The sequence below is a fragment of the Strix uralensis genome, chromosome 3 (genome assembly GCF_047716275.1).
Source record: "Strix uralensis isolate ZFMK-TIS-50842 chromosome 3, bStrUra1, whole genome shotgun sequence".
Classification (NCBI taxonomy): Eukaryota; Metazoa; Chordata; class Aves; order Strigiformes; family Strigidae; genus Strix; species Strix uralensis.
In genome coordinates this window covers 27,383,683-27,403,406 of record NC_133974.1, presented here as the reverse complement: position 1 = coordinate 27,403,406, position 19,724 = coordinate 27,383,683, and the positions used below count along the sequence as shown (strand labels likewise).

The 19,724-nt window shown below is 37.7% G+C and overlaps 1 protein-coding gene across 1 annotated transcript in view; it reads right to left on the bottom strand.

The window, feature by feature from the left end:
- FAM83B (family with sequence similarity 83 member B) overlaps positions 1–19,724 on the bottom strand; it is a 44,213-nt gene extending 24,489 nt beyond the window's left edge. Inside the window, exon 1 of the mRNA XM_074864717.1 lies at positions 19,281–19,724. Coding sequence (XP_074720818.1) covers positions 19,281–19,724 — 444 coding nt within the window. The remainder of the gene's footprint in view (positions 1–19,280) is intronic.

The window sequence follows — 19,724 nt, the reverse complement described above, 5'->3', positions numbered from 1 at the left end:
ATGATAGTCACAATAAAGCTTTTGCTTCCTGCTATAGATATTACTTACTTCACTGTCACTAATTTCAAACCCTATAGATCCACTTAATTCTGTTTAATGAGCTCAGTTCAAGCAGTAATATGGTTAGGGTAAACCAGAACAATACCGAATCCAGGCTGTTTAAAATTACTGGTCACAGGTCAATAATGCGTCAAGTATGAAGGAAAGCCAAGGATCCTCCTATATAAATAGAACAGGATGAATAATGAGAAGTTTCCTCGGGGTTTAACTCTGACAAATTCTCTGCTCACCTCATATATATCTTTAACATTTTTCCATTCAGCTACATGATGTAGTAAAATGCATTTATAAGTAAAAATACCGTGCCTTGGCAAATACCTGTAGTAGCATTTATGTTGCTAAAAAAACCAACAGCAATGATGTTAGATCACTATTCTGCAATAGATATTACAGACATAATGTATGCCTGCATATGTCCATATAGCACATAATTACATCCAAACACCAGGTAAACATCCCAACCAGATGATTTTAACTATTTATTTTTTTAAACATGGTGCAATTTGGGCAGGAACCTTCCCTGATACTTGGGAGAAGTGGATTACGCCACCTGCTTATAGAGCAGCTACAGTTAATGGTGCAACATGTTGCTAATGACTGTGTGCTGGCAGGCTGCATTTCTATTTCACCTATTTTAAAGACAGGTTGTGAAACTAATTAATTAATTATTGTCTGCAAATCATGTTGAGATCCTCAGGTGAAATCCACTACTCTGGCATGCTAGATTATTTATTACAGATTAGATGAAAAAAGGAAAAAATAATTGCGGACTAGTCTGAAAGCATCAGCAGAATGTCCTAAAGATAAGAAAAGATTAATCTAGTTAATAAGTAATTATGTGCAGCTATTCAGGAAGAAAACAAATTCAAATTTTTATGCATATTACCATATGGAGCAAGATATCTTAAATAGTAGGGAAGCAATTAAGAAAACCCTGCTCAAATCTCCTGTGAAACAAACTGAAATGAAGCAGATAAGTAATTCTCCAGTTCTTGTAGACCCCAGTGAATTGGATACTGAATTGGAACTAAATAAGGTAGTAAACAAAATTTAATTCCTGGATCAAGTGCAGCACTTAAAATAAAACAAGAGAGGAATTACAAGTAAAATTATTACCAGTTGAAAAAGTTATAATTTCAGTAGCAATACTATGCTTTAAAATATTGTATTTTTTAAAAAAAATTCAGATTTGAAACCTCTAAAAACTTTTTAAGACAAACCTGACAGTTCTTGTTCAAAGGGGAATCCTCCACAGATAGGCATTTGAAGGAGTAGCAAGTCAATAGATAAGAAAGGAAATTAATAGAAACAAGTCTAAAGAATTTAAAGAAACATTTATTTCTTCTTTCTGGCAGGTTTTTGCTAAACAGATCTTTTAGTCTCTATGTGAGCTGAATTTTGAATAACCGTCTTTGTCAGACAACAATAAGCCATACATCTTAACAATGATCTTGGTGACACTTTTTTGTACAGGCAGTTAGCATCAGCAGTGATCTGCATACAGCTCTTCAACAAGGCCACAGGATAAGTATTAATTCATCACTTGCAATTTGATACTGCAATTATGCAAAATCATGGTAAAGATTATTTGGTCTTTGCAGTGAAGTCAGATCAGATAATCATAATGCTCCATCTTTGATATCTACCAGTCTTTCCATTTAAATGTAAAAGTTTAGTTTTAATATTTAAAAGTTTATTCAGTCTATTCATAATATTTTCTTAAATCAGAGTCCTAGGCCCTTTCAGGACGTATCTGGGGAGGACTAGACACAGGAACAGGCTGCAGGACAGAGTTCTGTGATCCAGACTCCATCACCTCAGCCACAGACACGCACCGTCATCCTACACTCATGGTCTGCTCCTCTCTTTTTTCTCATCCTCTCAAGGATATTCTGAAGTACTCATTCATGAATTAATAAAATGAACAGTTATTCAAATAAATGAGTTATCAGTGTACAAGTAACTGAACCTCTTATACTCAATTGAGCTAGTGACCAACATGGCAAGTTAATAGTGTTTTAATTAATGGGTAGAAGAGAAACATGTTATCACAAGTCTTCCGTTGTACAACTTCATGTATGTGAGATCATTCCCCTTTCTACAAAATATTCCTCCTGATGTGCATTGCATGCTGGTTCACACCCCCCCCGCCCCATCTGGGTAATGATAATCAGAGATCTAATCATGAAGCGTGCAGAACACCTGCAAGGAATGCACAGCTCCCGCTAGGGCAAGGGGGTTTCTTCTAAAACATCACAGCAGGCACCTGGATTTAAGAATGAAAGAAGAAGAAAATCAGTCTTGGGGGCACCTGCTGCAGCTCTTCAGTAGCTTTCTTTGAGAGATTCCCTGCCAGTGGTGCCCTTGCAGCCACAAAACATTCCCGTGCTGAGTAGATGTATCCCTCAAGGGTATATATGCTAGCAAAGATGAGGGGTAGAGAGGAAAAATCACTTGTTTTGCCATCAAAAACAGAACCTGTCTAATCAAGGAACAAAAGGCAGAAACACCACTGACCAAACCACCCATGGACTTACACTAAGCCACATTCTATTGGAAAATTTGCTCTTGAAAAACATGCCAAGCATGCTAATAGCTTAATATACTAGATGACTTGAGCTGCTTGGAATAAGGATGGAGATGAGAACCTGCAATACCTCTGTGGAGGAGAGGTGAACATTTTATTCCAAGAACACTTTGGAAAATAACTGCTTTTTGAAGCAAACTAGTGCCTTTCAAATAATCATTTGTTCTTATGAAGTACCTCTCTGATCTCAGGAAAGATTTCCCTTGAGTAACCTGACCACTCCAAATTTGTGCCAACAGGCTCTCTGTACCTGACTGTGATGCATTCTGTGCACGTGTGCATGCCTAGAAACCATGCTTTCTGTAGCACAGTGCATATGCGTGCATGCAGAGGATTGCACACATGCACGCACACTGACTGAAAAAGAAATATTCTAATATTTACCTCTTTCCTTTAGATAAAAAATTTCAAACCAGCATTGTATTGACAAAAGTGTGGAAGAAAAGCACTCTTCAGATGTAATAACAGGAGAGCTTTTATCCTTTTTTCTTGCTCACTTAAAAATGTGTATATCTTTTGCTGTTCTTCAGAGTCTTTCCTTGTTAATTCTGAACCTGCTCTCAGATGTTGGTGCAGTCTGCACTCACTAGAGAGATGAGGTGCAGCTGTCAGGAAGGAATTTTTCAGGGAGTTTATAATTTTTGTTCAACTCTGACCAGTAGTTGATAATTAAAAGACACTCCAGTCTCTTATAAATCATAAAAAATACAATATACATCATCTTAATTGACAGGGGAACAATTTTTGCAATGAAACAAGACAGGTATGCAACAGGTAAGACTTCCATGACATTTATGTGGGTGACTGAGCATTTGCTGAAATGCAATCTAAATCAGAAACACTACTTCAAGTGAACAACAAAAGAGATATTTTCTTGTTTCTCACAGCTGCACATAGGAATACTGTGAGAAAAAAGTAACAGCAGAACATGAGCAGATAATGGGGAAGTGAACAACTCTCTGCTTCGTATTTGGGTATGACTGAAATATTTCTGCTTGAATGCTCTAAAGCAAACAGGCAATCTCATGGACAAGACCAAATACACAAAAGGTTGATGCAAAATACAAAGCTTTAAACCATTAGAGGCACCTGACAAGGCCAATTCCAGCTTAAGCTCTTGAAACTGTGTTCACTACCCCTAGTATGTGAATACCCCAAACTGTGGATATGTCTTCACAAATCACTGAGCTAATATTCACGTTTATAGATGAGGAGTCCCGTGTTCTATGAGGAAATTGTATACAAGTCTTCCAAGTCCTAGACCAATACTTTTAATCACAAGACTTTTATATTCAGCAAAAATAAAGGGATACAAAGGAAAACATAATTTATTTTAAAGGGTGTAAAATGTCTTTGAATTGATACAAAGGCATGGAACTAGAAAAGCATGTGAATCACTGCAAAAAAGCATTTTAGCTAGTTCTAGAAGATATTAGAATAGAAATATATTTTTAATAGACTAACGTTATTTATGGCCTTCCAAATCATCCATGGCATAACTAAAAAAATTAAAACTCACTGAAGTCTGTTACTTCTCTGTCATAGAAGACTCAGAAAAATTACCAGAAAAAGTAAGCAGCTTTTTGAATTCCTCTTAAATTACTTACAATAACACTTAAGTGCATACAGAAGTTTTTCCTATGCAAAGCGCAAACCATTTCATAAATGTGGGAATAACATTATTGCATCTATTTTTATCTGGGAAACTGAAAATATATATAGGGTGTGAGTGTGCGTGTCACACCGCTGTCCTGTGCAGGGACATGTGAGACAGCCCACCGCTAATTAGTTTTGTTACTTGAGGCAGTCTAGTCACGCTAAGATGATGCTTTGAGAAGGTTAAAACGCCCTGCTCCTTGTGAATCTTCTCGCTGCACTTTACTGTGGCATGCGAACAGATCCTCAGAGGCTAATGGCCTGCATTTACAGAGACACTGAGCATCCCAAAGTCCCTCTGAAAGCAATCCCGGCAGCTACGCAGCAGCCTGAGCCTCACCTCGCCCTCCAGTCCTGCATTTCAAATTCTCTGCACCTTCTCTTTTGGCTGACTGTCATGTTGAGTGATGAGATACACAAGCAGAAAGCTCAGGCAGGCTTGGTCTGGGCTTGCAAAATGGATTTCTTCAAGCAAATTCCATTACTTAGAGAAAAGTGACTGTGCAAAAAAAAAATCTGATCTCCTGAGCAATTAAGAATTAGTTACCCGGAAGTGTTGACTGTAAGACTAGCACCCAAGTGTTTTCAGGTCAGATTTATTCTTAGTATCAGCTCTTTGAAGATTCAACACTATCAGGCTTGTGTTGTGCAGAGAGTCAAACTTAATTATCATAATGGTCCCTTCTGGCATCAAAATCTGTGAACCTCTCAGTTTTATCAACCTCTGTTGATTTTGCAGTCTGGAAATAGCTGCAAAGATCAATAGGGAGGGCCCCCAAAACAGGTAACACACGATGAGTTTTTAAAGGATACAAACACTGATTACAGGTTCATGTTTACCCAGCTCTTTTTCAAAATAACTTCCAGTAAAACCAATTAGAAAATGTTATCTGAAAAGGAAAGCAATGACAGGGCCCATGGAGAGGACACATGAACACAGTACAAGCAGCAGCATATCAAGCAGACTGATTTATACAAAAAACTGTATTAATTAAAAAATACCAGAATCACTACTAGTCGGGGGGGGGGGTGGGGTGGGGGGGGGGGTGGAGATCGTGTCTCTATGAACAAGCTTAAAACTAAAGCCTTGACTCTGAGATTTTGAGGAGAATCAACCTGGAGCACAGTAAATCTCACTGGATGCAGTGCAGTGCAGTGCATTCCCTTCAAAACCCAGGCACAAAGCACCCAAAAGTATGCCTGAAAACAACCAAGTAAGCAAAAACTACAGAAGAATGATGCTCTGAAACACTAAGACATTTTTGTCAACTTGAAAACAAATGAAACATTTAATTTGAGATTTTCTTGGTTTTGTGGTTTTGAGCAAATTTGAGAAAGGAAGGAAAAAGAGGGTAAAGTTTATTAACATTAAAATCCTTCCCGGACAACCTGCTGACCTTCAAGAGCCAAGCATGACATTGAAACTAATTAAAATGTCCTAAGTGAAATGTCATTCTTAATTTTCATAATGCATTAATTTAGTTAAATATGTTAATAATTACCATGAATGCTTTTTCGCATACATCATACTCATAGGTGTTCTGCATTTCGGCCTGTGTGGTGCAATATTTACTGTGGCAGCTGCTGACAGCAAGCTTTTCAATGAAATTCTAGAGTGTGTGTCTGCATATTTATTTCTATAAATATTATGTAACCTGTTTCTACAGATCATTTCAAGATTATTTAATGTCATTTTTCCTTTTTTATAGGTAAAGAGATTTCCCCTATTTGGCTTATATAGTTTATGGCCATAAGACTGACCAAGCAGGATGCTTTACATTTTACTGTTTCAGACTAAAATTCCATCCAGAGCCACAGATAAACCAGAACAGATCCACACTTGTTACTTACATTGTAATTGCTATGGAATTTATTCACAGCTGTTGAAAAATAGATATACTACAATGTGAAAATATAATTCAGTGTATTTTTACTGTAACTCGTCACTATAGGATTTATAGTCAATGGAAGGCACTAATTCAGAAAAAAAAAAAAAGGTACTGAATTATTTTTAATTTGTATGTTACAATGCTTCCTACATTTCTGAAATTCTCCTCAATAGAGAAGTAACTTAAAGCATGGTCAAAGTGATTTCTTGCATAATTTCCAAATTTCCAAACAGGAGAATGTTTAGTGTAATTATCAATAACATCTCCACTGTTAGGACTGCAATGCCTCCTCTAATAGGCGTCGACAAGAAATTTTTTGTACCTCTGTGCCTTATCAGGGATATTTCTCCTAAACCTTGTGACACACAGTCAGCCAAGACTGATCAAAGAGTCTGCCCAAATTTGGATCTACTGCGCAGGGGAACACTATACTTAGACCTATGTCCAATTCTTTTTGCATGCATTATAGTGTGGATCCCCATACAAAATGTATGAAAACAAGCAGCTTTGGGTAGGTTCCATTTGGGTTTTTAAAACTAGAAGCTCTATGTGAACATCAGGGTGAACTGAAATGCGGCCAACTGTTATCTTTACTTCTTTAAAACAAGACAGAGAGATTTCTGTATTTGGAATTAAAATGCCACAACTTTTTGTTTCTCATTCAGTATAGTATTTCCACGACAGATAATGCTATATAACTGTGCTGCTAGAACGTTTCAGTCAAGGTACTTTGCTGAAAATACCCCAAAATCTTTAATCACCTAGCTTTTTGTGTTCTTTTTAAACTAATTACATTCTATGGAAAAGTCGTCTGTCAAAGATCATCTTCTAACGCTGATTTCAGATACACTACTCAGTTTGGTAACGTCAATGCCTGCACTTAAGTACTACTATGACATATTTCAGAAATTAGATCTTTTCCCTTTTCTAAATGTTAAACGTAGTGTACTACCTTAAAAATAGCTGGGTTATGAACTAGAGAGTAACATATTAAACTGAAACACTTTCTTCTTTTACTTTATATCTCAAGAGGGACTACTTTGTATAATTAAAAGTAGCGAGTCACCTTCTCTGACAGTATAAGCAATGTCTCTCCATAGAATTTAGCATATTATGAAGTTCTGATCCCTAGGATTTTTTGAAACACCACTAACAAAATTAAAAATAAGTATGTCTATCTGTGTACACACAATTTTGTATCAGCATAGTGTCATAACTGTCCATGAAACTATTTCTCAAGGTGGTTGTGGGTTTTTTGGGGGTTTGTTTGTTTTTTAAGAATGTGCAGCATTTAAAAAAAAAAATCCATAAACTAATTTGGACAGTTCTACCATAAAAACTAAATTCCAGATGTTCACTTCTTACTGTTTTTTCTTTTGCTTTGCTTGCTTGCATGCCAGTATACATGAAAAAGTGCACGTGTGCTTTTAATATATATTTTGCAATCATTTCAAAACACTTAGAGTACAAATTGAGAAACTTCTCTATGGAATTATGGAATTTTCCTTGCACTGAATATGAGCTCAGTAAGCATGTGTAATGTGGCAGAAGATAATGAAGCCTCTATCCCCAGTACAAACTCTTAAGGTTTGCTAGCAGAGGACTCAGTCGATTATTTTGGTTGAGGCCATTTGCACAGTTAGAGAAAAAAAATGTTCTTTGATAGATATTCTATATTGGCAAAAACTATTCTTGCTCTTTATGCATCAACATGATAAATTAGTCTTGCTCTTGAATTTATTTTTAAGGAACAAGCCTGTCTTCTATAACATTCATATGTGTGTGCATTCCTTTGGGTTAGACTTCTTTGTGACCTGGGCCTGGGCCTGCAGTAAAGGAGAACTGAGTGGTGAAATGGCATCTGGGGAAGGGAAAACCTTCCACCAGTTTCAGTGTCTTGCTTAGGTTTCAGATATTCAGTTATTCAACAGTTTTCATTTAGAATGAAAAAATTACAGCAGTCTGCTTAGACACACTCTTTTTTTAGTTGCTCACAGTGGATGCAATCAACTGAAGATACATGCTCATTTTGTACAAGTGTACTTTGGCACGATTTAAGAGAAAGAGATTAATTAAATATTTAAAATCAGATTCTTAATGATACATGGTCATATCCCTAGGCATCAATCCTGCAAACATATGCATACTAAGCTAATGGAACCTCTTGTGTACACAAATTAAAGTATTTAAATTGTCTCAGGATTAGGGATCTAATTTTGTTTGAAAAAGAAAAAAAGTCTTCTTTGAGCACATATTATATTTTTCTCTCTCTGCCTTTTACTAAATACATAAAAAAATTATTTTCAAGTTTTATTAGATTGACAAAATGAGTTGAAAATCAGCTGTGTATACAAGCCATTTGTGTAATTAAATAGCCTATTGTAATTTCTGATACACGAATGCTCTATCTCTAAACTTCATCCTTGTTGCCAAAAACTTCAGTTCATTGCAAAATAAAACAGACGGCAAATAAGACAGCCCTATTCAGAAAATATATCTCCCCTAATATTTAATTTTATATCTACAATTGATAGTAACTACCAGAAACCTGACAATAAAATTGAGTGATTTGACTAGCAATTCAAAAGCACTACTTTATTTCTAACATCATGATGGTGTTTTACCACTTCTTACTGGGAGAGACAGAGTAGGGAAAAGACTCAAACCCTCTACTGCCAGTACTTGCTTCAGGTTGGCATCCTCCAAGGCACACACATTTGTTTACTGACCTAAGAGGGAACTCACATTCCCAGATATCATGCCTGGAACTGGATTCAGGAAAGATGCCAAAGTACCTAAAGCAGGCAGTAAACACTCACCTATGGCTGAGGTGCACAATCAAAAGAGAAAAGGCAGAGGACAGAGGGCTGTTCAAGCTGGGGAGTGGGGGCAAAGAGGGAGGGGAAGGAAAGAGGAACTACAACAGAAAATGTACAGGTTTCTTATTGCACTGTAAGTATGGTCACTTCAGGGGGTGAGAGCAGAAATACCTGCATATTACAGACACTATGCACAACTTCAGTGCCTTCCATCCATTTGATACCGATTCGCACGGAGTTACTTCAGATCGATGCACAACAGCATGGAGCAGAGACTGGCTGAACTGAACATTGGTCCATTTGCATTTGTTTTAAGCTGTCCCCTTCCACGTGACGCTGTAAGACTTAAGTAATCCAAAACTGCCAGCATTTTCACCCTGAGTGCAGGCTCTGGAGTGTTACAGTCCCTCAGGAGGTCTAAACAGTATTTAGTTGCTGCACTGGTTTCTAATAGGAGGCCTTCCAGCAACTGAAAGGACTAGTAGAGATCCCTGCTCCTCTGACATGCCTCCTTCCTGACTCCCAAGAACAGCATGTCTTTTTCTTCCTTTTTATTCCTCCAAAAAACACTTGAAGCCCTGGTTTTCCAAGGCTCTGACGTTTACACAGAAGAGCTTCCTGGGCTTTCTAAAGCTCATTGCAGACACTGTTTAACTCGTCTGAACTTCAAGTTCCAAGCCTTTACATGGGACAGAAATCCTATAACAGGAGATTGCAAACCTGTATCACAGCACTTCAGATCTGGACTGCACTTCCATCATTAAATTTAACTTATGCATAAGAAGTCAAATCATCTGATTAATTAGATTTCTGGCACAAGTGGCTTACTGTCATTCAATAAGCCCAGAATTCATGAACAGAATAGGTGATGATATTACTGCATTCATATGGTGCATCATAAAATCTATCATAAAATATAGTGATATTACTGGTGATCATATAGTGCTAAAACATGAAATAAGGTGATAGCAAATAAATAAACAAATAGAAGAATCAGTCATAATTCCAAGTTTCATCTCTATGCTTAATATTGTCATTTCAAAAGTATTTCCTTTGAGCAAAATAATGTATTTTTGTTACATTTCAAAGCAGCTTTCTGTAGATTTGTAACAGTACCTACTACTGTAAGAGTTGGATCTGCTGATGGTTGATATTTTTAGGCCCATCCTCAGCAAATGCAGGTTACAGCTCTCTATCAAACAGATATTGTGCACCCACATATACCTATTATTTAAAAGAAACCCACACCCTTGACAATGACTTTTCAGGCAATTATTGAGTGCCTGTACTAATCCACCATTGGGCAGTGCCAAAAAATTATCAGAACAGCAGATAGCTTCAGATATTATTGTACTCTGTCATGCCGGATGGAGACCTGGCTGCTTTGACAGGCGGTATCCTCCTGGCATTTGAGGGAAATCAGATTTGCTGGCTGACACTGTCACTTCTGTTTGCTGCCTCTGATGTCTCTGATCAGGAGGTAGAGCTCACTAGCAGTGAATTCTGCACAGCTTAAAAAGGGCTGTCCCTTGGTGAGCATTTCTTGAGAAAGGTCCCACAGAGAATCAGCAGGCATTTGCTCTTCTTCTGTGCTGGTTATTTCATCTCATCATCATTATTATTTCTGGCTTATTGAGCATCAAAAGCCTAGCAGGAAAACACTAACTACAATACCTTCTGTGAGCTGATGCCACTCAGATTCACCTGAATTAGAAGGTGATGCCTAGTGCTTTACGTAGTGCTTAAGCCATAAAGGGAGTTTATTGAGCTGAAGTGCACCCTGCTTGGCAAAGAGTGCCTCCAGCTCCAGGAAACAGCATGAAAATAAGGCTGAGATGTTATATCTGCTGTTTGAACTGAAGGCACACCCATTTAGCTACCTGAATGCACAATCCTGTGCTACTGTTCGAGCCCAATTGCTAGTGGATGAAGCAGATATCAAAGTTTTCTTTTCATCTCTAAGAGATACAGTGCATAACTTCTCATATTATCCTATCGCCCAGCTTCATCTCTTACAGCAGGATCTCTGGCAGAAGCGAAAAGGCCCGAGGAGATCTGGTGCTGCAGTTAGCATAAACTGGTGGATAAAAGACACACCACCAAAGTTTTCTGCAGCTTTGTGCCCACACACCTCGCTGGGGAGAGCAAGGGTCACCGTAGACCCTGGTTTTGAGGAATCTGTTCTGGTTCCCTCATGTCTTACATCTTCTGGGCAGTCAGTGCAAGCATGCCAGACCAAGAGACAGAACTGGTTAAGATAAGCCACTCTTAGCTAAGGTATGAGAACACCCTGTGTATGTCTTGAAGATACACCCTCTTTATCTGAAGATAAGAAAGGACTTCATGCTTTTACAAATATTTTTGAAAAGTAAGCGCTACAAAGCTTCAGTTACATACTAATACAAACTTTTTTGGAGAAGAACTGATGTTCCTCAGAAATTAGTTTTCATAACTATAACACTAAATGCACAACTATGATTTTTTTATTAACTAAAACCACAGAGACAAGAAAATAGAAACTTGTTATCTGGCCCTTACTTGTTCTGAGTACTGTTTGCTAACGTATAATACTCTCAGGCTTTTGTGTTATAATTGTATCTCTTTTTGAATTGTGATATATATTAATTTAATGCTTTTGTGGCTCAGTATTCTCATCTATAAAACTGCACACACTTTGGTCATGTTCTTTGATGGCTAGGGATAAAGGAGAGCATATAAATTCTGAATCTACTGTTTATACTGCAGTAGAGGTATGCCTGTACCAGTCAGGAAGACTAAGACGTCCGTATGATATACAGACATGCAGCGAAACATAATGATGTTTACAGCTTCAGAAAATAAACAGCCAGGATACGGGAAAAGATATCAAACAAAGGCAGGGAAAGCAGAGATGACTAGTTTGGTTGCTTCCACTTCGATATTTATAATGCAAATAACACTATTGTAAATTCACCTGGCTTACTGATCAGTGGACTGTATACTGAAAAATTATTAACTTTGTTGATCAAGCAAGCCATAGACAGATCTTGCAATTATTTGTTTTGAACAGGTCTACTGAGGTGAGTCATTTTATGGACGTCTGCAGATCCTACTATAAAGTAGCAAGCTCAACGCCAGTTACATCCCATTACTGTTGTGATGGTCTTTGCTTCTTTCCTACCAAAGGTAAATTACAGTAGGATTTTAAAGAGTAAAAGCCCTGTGAGGTCTCAGGCATGCTGACAGCATTTTTGAAAATGTGGACTTTAACTTTTATTGTACAGAATAGCACATTCTTATTAGAAAATGGTTATAGACATACTTTATCAACAGGCTAAAAGGAAAGGCGTGATCACACTGGTACCAATAGCAAGGTCTGCACTTCTTTTAGAGAGGTAAATACTAAAGTATACTTTGACTCCTCTATCACCTGCATTGGAATACTTGCAGTGCTCCTCTGGGAAAATAACACAGCATTAAGCAAATTGTTCTGAAATAATTACAAGTGAAGTAGATACTTGTACTGAGATCTGATACATAAGGAAACTTAATACATGTAACTTGGTGGCATTCAGCCCTGCTCCTTCTAAACAGGAGAATGTGGAATTCTGAACTGGCAGCTCTCACTGGTTTTTTGTGCTTCTTGTTTTGCTCCATGTCAGCAGTTCTTCACTTTCCATGTAGTTTCTATCATACTGTATTACACAAATACTGCTGCAGTATTGCAGGTATCTGTAAACAAAGCTATGCTCATCTAAAATTCTATCACAGATAGTATAATATTTTAGTTTCCAAATTCTGATACATAACAAACAAATTTAAAGTTTAAAATCACCCAAAATGTGTCCCCCATCCCTCAGAGCATCACTGGATATGCTGGAAAGCTATTAGAGATCAAAAGCTGTGCTAAAACTTCCAAGAGATCAAAAAAGGCCTATGGCAATATGAATGTGAAGTGATTAAGTCTATAGTTCTTCAGGCAAGATTGTTCCCTGGCTGAAAAAAATTAGAAAAACTCAGATCTCTTGAGGATAGGAATTCCGAAGGACAAAAATAGCACTTTGATGTTATCAGATTTTTTTGACAAGCAAGAAAAGGACAGGCACAAAACCCAGATACACTGGACGGGGCACTAAAAGAAGCATTCTGCTTGCACAAAATTATTTAAATCAATGGTTTTGTATTTATAGCATATTTTGACCTTCAGCATATTGTAGTACAAAGTTATTGTTGAATATGGTAAAGAACATTTTAATCTACTGAATGTGCAAAAAGCGTAAATGACTTTTTAATAGCACTTTTGTTTTGACTGACAAAGATTTATGTCAGTGAGAGAAAAGGTCTTAATGAAAAACTACTGCTACAAAGCATATGTGTATGCTTACTTCTTACATATATGTGAATGAGACAGACATTAATAAATAAATACAGCTGCCTGTAAGATCTGGCCTTTAATATTCCCTATTCCATTTTTAAATCCATCACAGACGTGTGATATTTTGGTAACATGTTAACACAGCTGTGACATTAAAAATGGCAATACCTATAAATTAGTTAATTACATCTTTTAATATAAAATATCAGTATCAAAGATGTCGAAATAGTCTTGCAAACCTTTGACCTGATAGAAACCTGTGAGTAAAATAAACACTGCAACTGATTAAAAACTATTTTATCAGATTCCTACTCCCCAGGCTAGCCCTAGCTTCTGCTTGTTTTTCAGTTTTGGATGCTTCCCACCTACGGGAGGGCTACCAGGAACAATTGCTGGTTTCATGGTTAGAGCAACTGCATATAAGAAATGCATTTCGCAGAAGTCCCAAGCTTTCCAGATTATAAAAGTGCTTGCAGACATGTCCCATCGATGGCAGTCCTCTCTGTCTGCATTACAAATGCACTGCTGTGAGTGCTCTAGGACTACCCTTAGATGGAGGGAGCAGGAAGGCAGAAGGAGAAGGGGACAGGCAAGTAAAACAGGGTGAAGACTTCAAAGGCAAATCCAAGGAGATAACAAACCTGAAATAATTACTTGTTGTGAGCAGATGACAAAAAATTGATACTGGGTCACAGAATAATAGCACCAAGAGCAAGACACGTGTCCTCTTCCAACACACGGCATGTGCCCTGTGTGGTTAGAAAAGGTATGACATGACCTCACTCTCTCTAATAAATCTATCAAAAGCTAAAAATCACATTTCACCTGGAAACCATATGCATGACTGCCATGCTGGGTTTCAACTAACAGGAAGTCATTTAACAGAAGGTGAGTGGAAGTGAATGATGAATGCACCCTTCAGCATAGCAGCTGAACCAAAAAGCACCCGCTGAAATCCTTGTGGGGCAGAATATTCTGGAAGGGAAAATGTTGCCTATATGTCTTCACTGATCTGTTACTCTCAGCTTAGAAAAGACATCCACTGAGTATCAGATACTCCAGCGATTATTCAGAAAACTTTTGACTGGGATGACTATTGCATTTATCTATTCTGTGTCCCTGAATTCAGCAGATTGGTCTAGCTTTTATGAAGAAAAAAATGCAGCCCCTCTCTCTCATCTTCTTGGACTGCTGCAATTAATGAGCTAAGACAAGCATTGCCACAAGCATGATTCATTATCATTGTTCCAGTCTGTGTTCAAATTATATTTAAAATAGTTGGCAAAGTTGAGAGAGTAAAAAAAGATTGCTCAACATACCCATATTCTACAAGCTTCTTTCTGTATAGAAACATCACTCTTCATACAGTCATGTAAAAAATTTGATTTTCTTTCATACTAGACTGCAGCCAGTACTTATTATTATTATTGTATTATACACACAGCCAAACAAGATCAATAGTGAATAATCATTTCTTCTGTAATACACCTCTCACTCTCGCCTGAAACAAAACAAAATGAAAGAAACCCAGCTCCAAACTATAAGAGACTATTTTCCTTTTTATATGACTGTAAAATGAGTCAACTATTTTTGTTTATTTGACTAGTTCCACTGCTGTAGAAGACAATACAGGCATCAGATTTTGTACATAACTCTCTCTCACAAGAATTCAAAGAAAGTCCTTTTTGACTTACTAAGGGCCTACCTACAGTGGGTCCAGCAAGACTTAGTAACAAATTACACTCATTTACAGTGTAACTTAATTCTGTACCAAGGGTCCAAGTTTTGCAACCCTTTTTCACATTAAAAAGCTCAATCATGAGTAATTCATTAAAACCACTGCCTTTTTTGATTTTCCAAAATGATAACACCCTGTCTAAATTTCTATTTAAGCTTCTAAGCAATTAACTTTTAAAAAGTCTTACAACTATCACTGATTTTACGAACCCAGGCTTAAGACTGTTAGTTTTTTTGAATAAAATAAAATCAGTGAAAAGTAATGCATATTTATCAAATAGTGTGCAACTTCCTACATTCCATCAGAAATCCCAAAAGTATGTCAGGGAAGTCTTTCAGGGTTTTCTGGCTTGTACTACAAACCAGCAATCCTTGGGTTGTCTAAAAAACATGGTTCTTTAAAAGCAGGTTTGAATTCTCTCCAGGAAGAGCTGATCCTTATTCGGATATCAATCTAAAAGACCCAGAGCTATGCATTCTCTCTGAAACTGTGTAGGAATCTCTCAGTGGTGAAGAGAGGAATCCAATTAATGAAGTAAGAGAAAAACACACTGCCAGAAGGACCCTTTGGTGCTCTGTCCTGTCCCTTCCCTGTTCCCTCACCCTGTCAATCATGCCTGAGAAGATAGTATGAGCTGTTTCTTGCACACATGTACAAGCCTCATAACTGATAGTTTTGAGGCAACTCTTATGAAAAGTCATACAGCGAGAAAACACTTCACTGTTGAAGTCTCTGTGTTACTTTAGAGTAAGAGAAGGAAGTTTCACGTTAGCCTGACACAGATGAATAATCATCTTGATACCATTTCCCAGATGAATAATCTTCTCAGGAAAAACTGCTAAACATTATCAGTTGCTGTTCAGACAGCCCAGCCAGGATGAGTCAGGTTGTAGGAGCACCTCAAGCTTCAGAGAAGCCAGAAACCTGTCGATGATTAAAGGTAGAAGCCTCCAAAACACACGAGAAATAAGGCTACTGCCTTGTTTGCAAAAGTCTGTCCATCACTAAGGTCAGACAGATCTTTCACTGATTCTCCTCACATGGTTATATCAACATCTGAAAAAGACTCGTGTCTCACCAGTTGACACAGTCACACCGAACAGTCTCCTTGTATGAACACAGGCTATGTAGACAGAGGAGGGTGGCTGTCAAGTTGTATCATTTGGAGACGAGGTCTAGTTACACCAACAGTAAACCCATTTTGTGACATGTTAGGTTTGACCTAAGGCACTCTACTAACATCATACCTATTCCGCAGAAGTGCTGTAGTATAGACTGCAATGTAATGCCATGGTATGTACAATACAGTTCCCCTGTTCTAATATAAGTTCAGAAACATATCACAAGCATGGATTCATCTCCTTAAAATGGTTAGCTCCTTTTTCTAGGATTTAATGATATCGATCCTTTTCTGTAAGAGAAACTCCATTATTATGTTGCCTGTATTTACCATAAAGGCGATGTGTATAATTTTTATGCGGATTATGCATTTAAGAAACATGTAAGTGACAAGATTTTCTTACAAGAGTTTTTCATAGTTACTGTTTTTAGTCTACTGTAGCATAGCCTTACAAATGATTTTCCAATTTAGTCAGGAAAAATCACTGTCAGCAAGCAAGTTGCTTAATATTGTTTACAACATGTCTTCTTAAGGTCAAAATTAACATATGTAACGATCATTTTAAGGAGTGACACTGCGATGCATCAAGCATGAAAGAGGTCAACAGTAAGTCCACTAATAATGTCATCTTATCCTTATATATCTCCAAATACTCAAAATAATCTAGATTTTAACTGGCTCAGTCTTCTTTGTGAATTTTTGGACTAATATATACATAAAAACATGTATTGAATGGGTTCCTTCATGGGGTGAATCAGTGCAGAGACATTATCTGCCTTGCCCTTGTAGGAACTGGTTTCCTACCGCACCGAGTGTTCAGGTAGCCCAGGGAAACCAGTGCCTGAACTTGAGCACTCAGGTTTGGTGCTTAGAGTTATGTGGCATGAATAGACCCGCCTCCAACATTTTGTTTATTTTCTCACAGAAGTTTGCTGAAACTCCCATAGATTTTGCTTAGAGCTGAATTGGTTGAATGTGATTTGCTGAAGAACTTGTTTATTCTTTACAGGTTTCTGTTTTTCATGTGTAACCTTTTCCTGTTTCCTTTGAATATTCTTGTAAGACTACACATCTCCACTACTACATAACAAAGAACCCTGTTTAATATAACTATATTTTTATAAGTGGCTTAGGAGAAGTAGGTTAGCCTGTTTACAAAGTGTTTGCCTGCTGTAAGCATGTTTTAAATACCTTACTTAGAAATCCTTTAAACTTTTCTATGCATCTGCAGACAGAAGAGGCTGAACAACATAATGTCTTTTAGATTTAATTGCTGCTTCCTGAAGCAACCAACCCACATCACTGTATCAAAAGTGTTACGGTTGTTGCTGTTGAGGTTGTGCTGATCAACTAAACAAACCTTTCAGCTGACAGATTTGACAGTGACACATACATAACATCCTCTTTATAAAGTGGAAACACCACAAGCACATCGGAGAGCCAATATACTATGAACTCAACCTTTTTCCAAAGAGGGGTAAGAATCACACCTAGTTTTTTCTCTATAGCTGCACTCAAAGGAAGCATAATCATTAAAATGGCATTTTACAAGGCAGCACCACCAGTGAAGACAACCATCAGAAAGGGACTGGATTGCATGCAGCCAGCCAGCTAGGCACAAAAAGCATGGCAACTAATGGGAAACAGTTTTTCTTCATGGTATTTCAAGACCTCACAGCAAAACTGAACTAGTCTTGGCAATAGAGTTAACTGTGTTTTTGTGGTTTCCCTTAGAGAAGCTACATTGGTAGCTCAGAAGCTGCAGTTGAAGATCACAGAGTATCTTGCGCAAGTCACGGTCAAGCCTCACTACAAACAAAAGCAGAAAACACCAAATCTCACCCTGAAGGGGACAAAGAGGGAGAAAAGTAATTAACTCTCCTCTTCCTTGAGCATATGGTCATTCTAGTCTGTAAACTGCAGGACAAAAGGCCTAGTGATAACTCTATTATGGCAACAAATTACATGCTTTACCTAACTAGAGGAGAGACAGTGTAAAAAAACGTCGTCCTTCCCTTTCCCGCCCTTTTCAGTCCACTTCTATTGCATATGTTTACACACACATTTCAGTCACTGAAGTGTTTACAGATGCACTTGAGCTAGAGCCCATCCTACCAAGTTAAAGCCCACAGAGTCATGCAGAACCCAATTCATTTCACGGGGAAGAAAGGGCAGCGTGACATACTTGCTAGGAATACTTCTGAAACTTTTGTCACAAATGTCTGAAGAAGTAACGTGGCCCAGGATCAAACAGATCTGCATGCTAATATATTTTTTGGTGTTTTTTTTAAAATTGACACTGGAAAGCAAAAGGTGGTTTGTACATACAGCTCCTTGTCACTGAGATGTAAACTGGGTGTGCCTCAGTAAACTCAAGATGCAAGTGCCCCTAAGTGGAGACAAGTACATTTGGAGAAGTGTCCACATTTATTATAAATTAGTCATTAGTGAGAAATGAAGGTAAGGTAGGTACCCAAATAAAATCTACCTCCTTGTTGCCTAAGCCTAGTATTTTTCCTTCTGATTCTCTTTAATACTTTCTGACTAATTTCTGCAAGGACAGTTGGCTTGCAAAATCACAAAACCTGAGACCCTCAAGGTACACGAGTCAGATGTACACCAAGGTATTATTTTCTTATAACAACTGGCTACCATGCCAAACTGTTGCATGTTCCCACTGACGCAAGGGAGAAACCTTAGGATATATCCTGAAGTTAAATAGAATTATATCACTTGAGGTATATTCAACTGAGGTCAAAGAAAAGGTGTGCTGATTATCTACAAATTTTTCACAGATTGGTCAACATTACAGCAAAATGGTAATTAAACTTCATTAATCCCTCCAATTAATCCCTGATCCCTTGTAAATAAGGTTAAGAACATCGGTTCATGTGATACCAAGGGACCGATTTCAATCTGGGAAAACCTTTCCGGTTGAATTGTTAGCAGCCAGACTGTTTTATCCTGCCAGGAAAAGAAAAAAGCCTCTAGTAAAACACCAACTAGATTATTACTGCCACTTTTTTTTTTTTCCCCAATAATATTTTTCATGTTTACCTTTCTTGCATCTCGTATCATCTTCCGAATAGTTTCCTTTATGGTGTAAGGCTGTGCTCGTGGCGGATGAAAAAGCAGATCAATATTCGTGCCACCAGAAATTCCAGGCATCAGGTAGGGCCAACCTAAATCAAGATTTGGAGCTTCCACATCTGATTCAATGGGCCAGTAGGTTCCCGAGGAAGAGGTGTCATCAATGGCATGGTTAGAGGAATAAATTGTGCTTTGGGGAAGTTTGTGAATATTGTTCAAAATATAATCAATTTCCTCATCCGCTAGAAACTCTGAGCATCTCTCTTTGGAAAGAAATTCTTTGTAGGCTTCTAAACCTCCTTCAATCAGAGCATCAATAGCTACTCGGTACCATTCCTTGTAATGAGGTTCAATATAGTTGTCTGATCTGCATTCATCATGTAAGGACGATAGCAAAGATGAAGTTTCCAT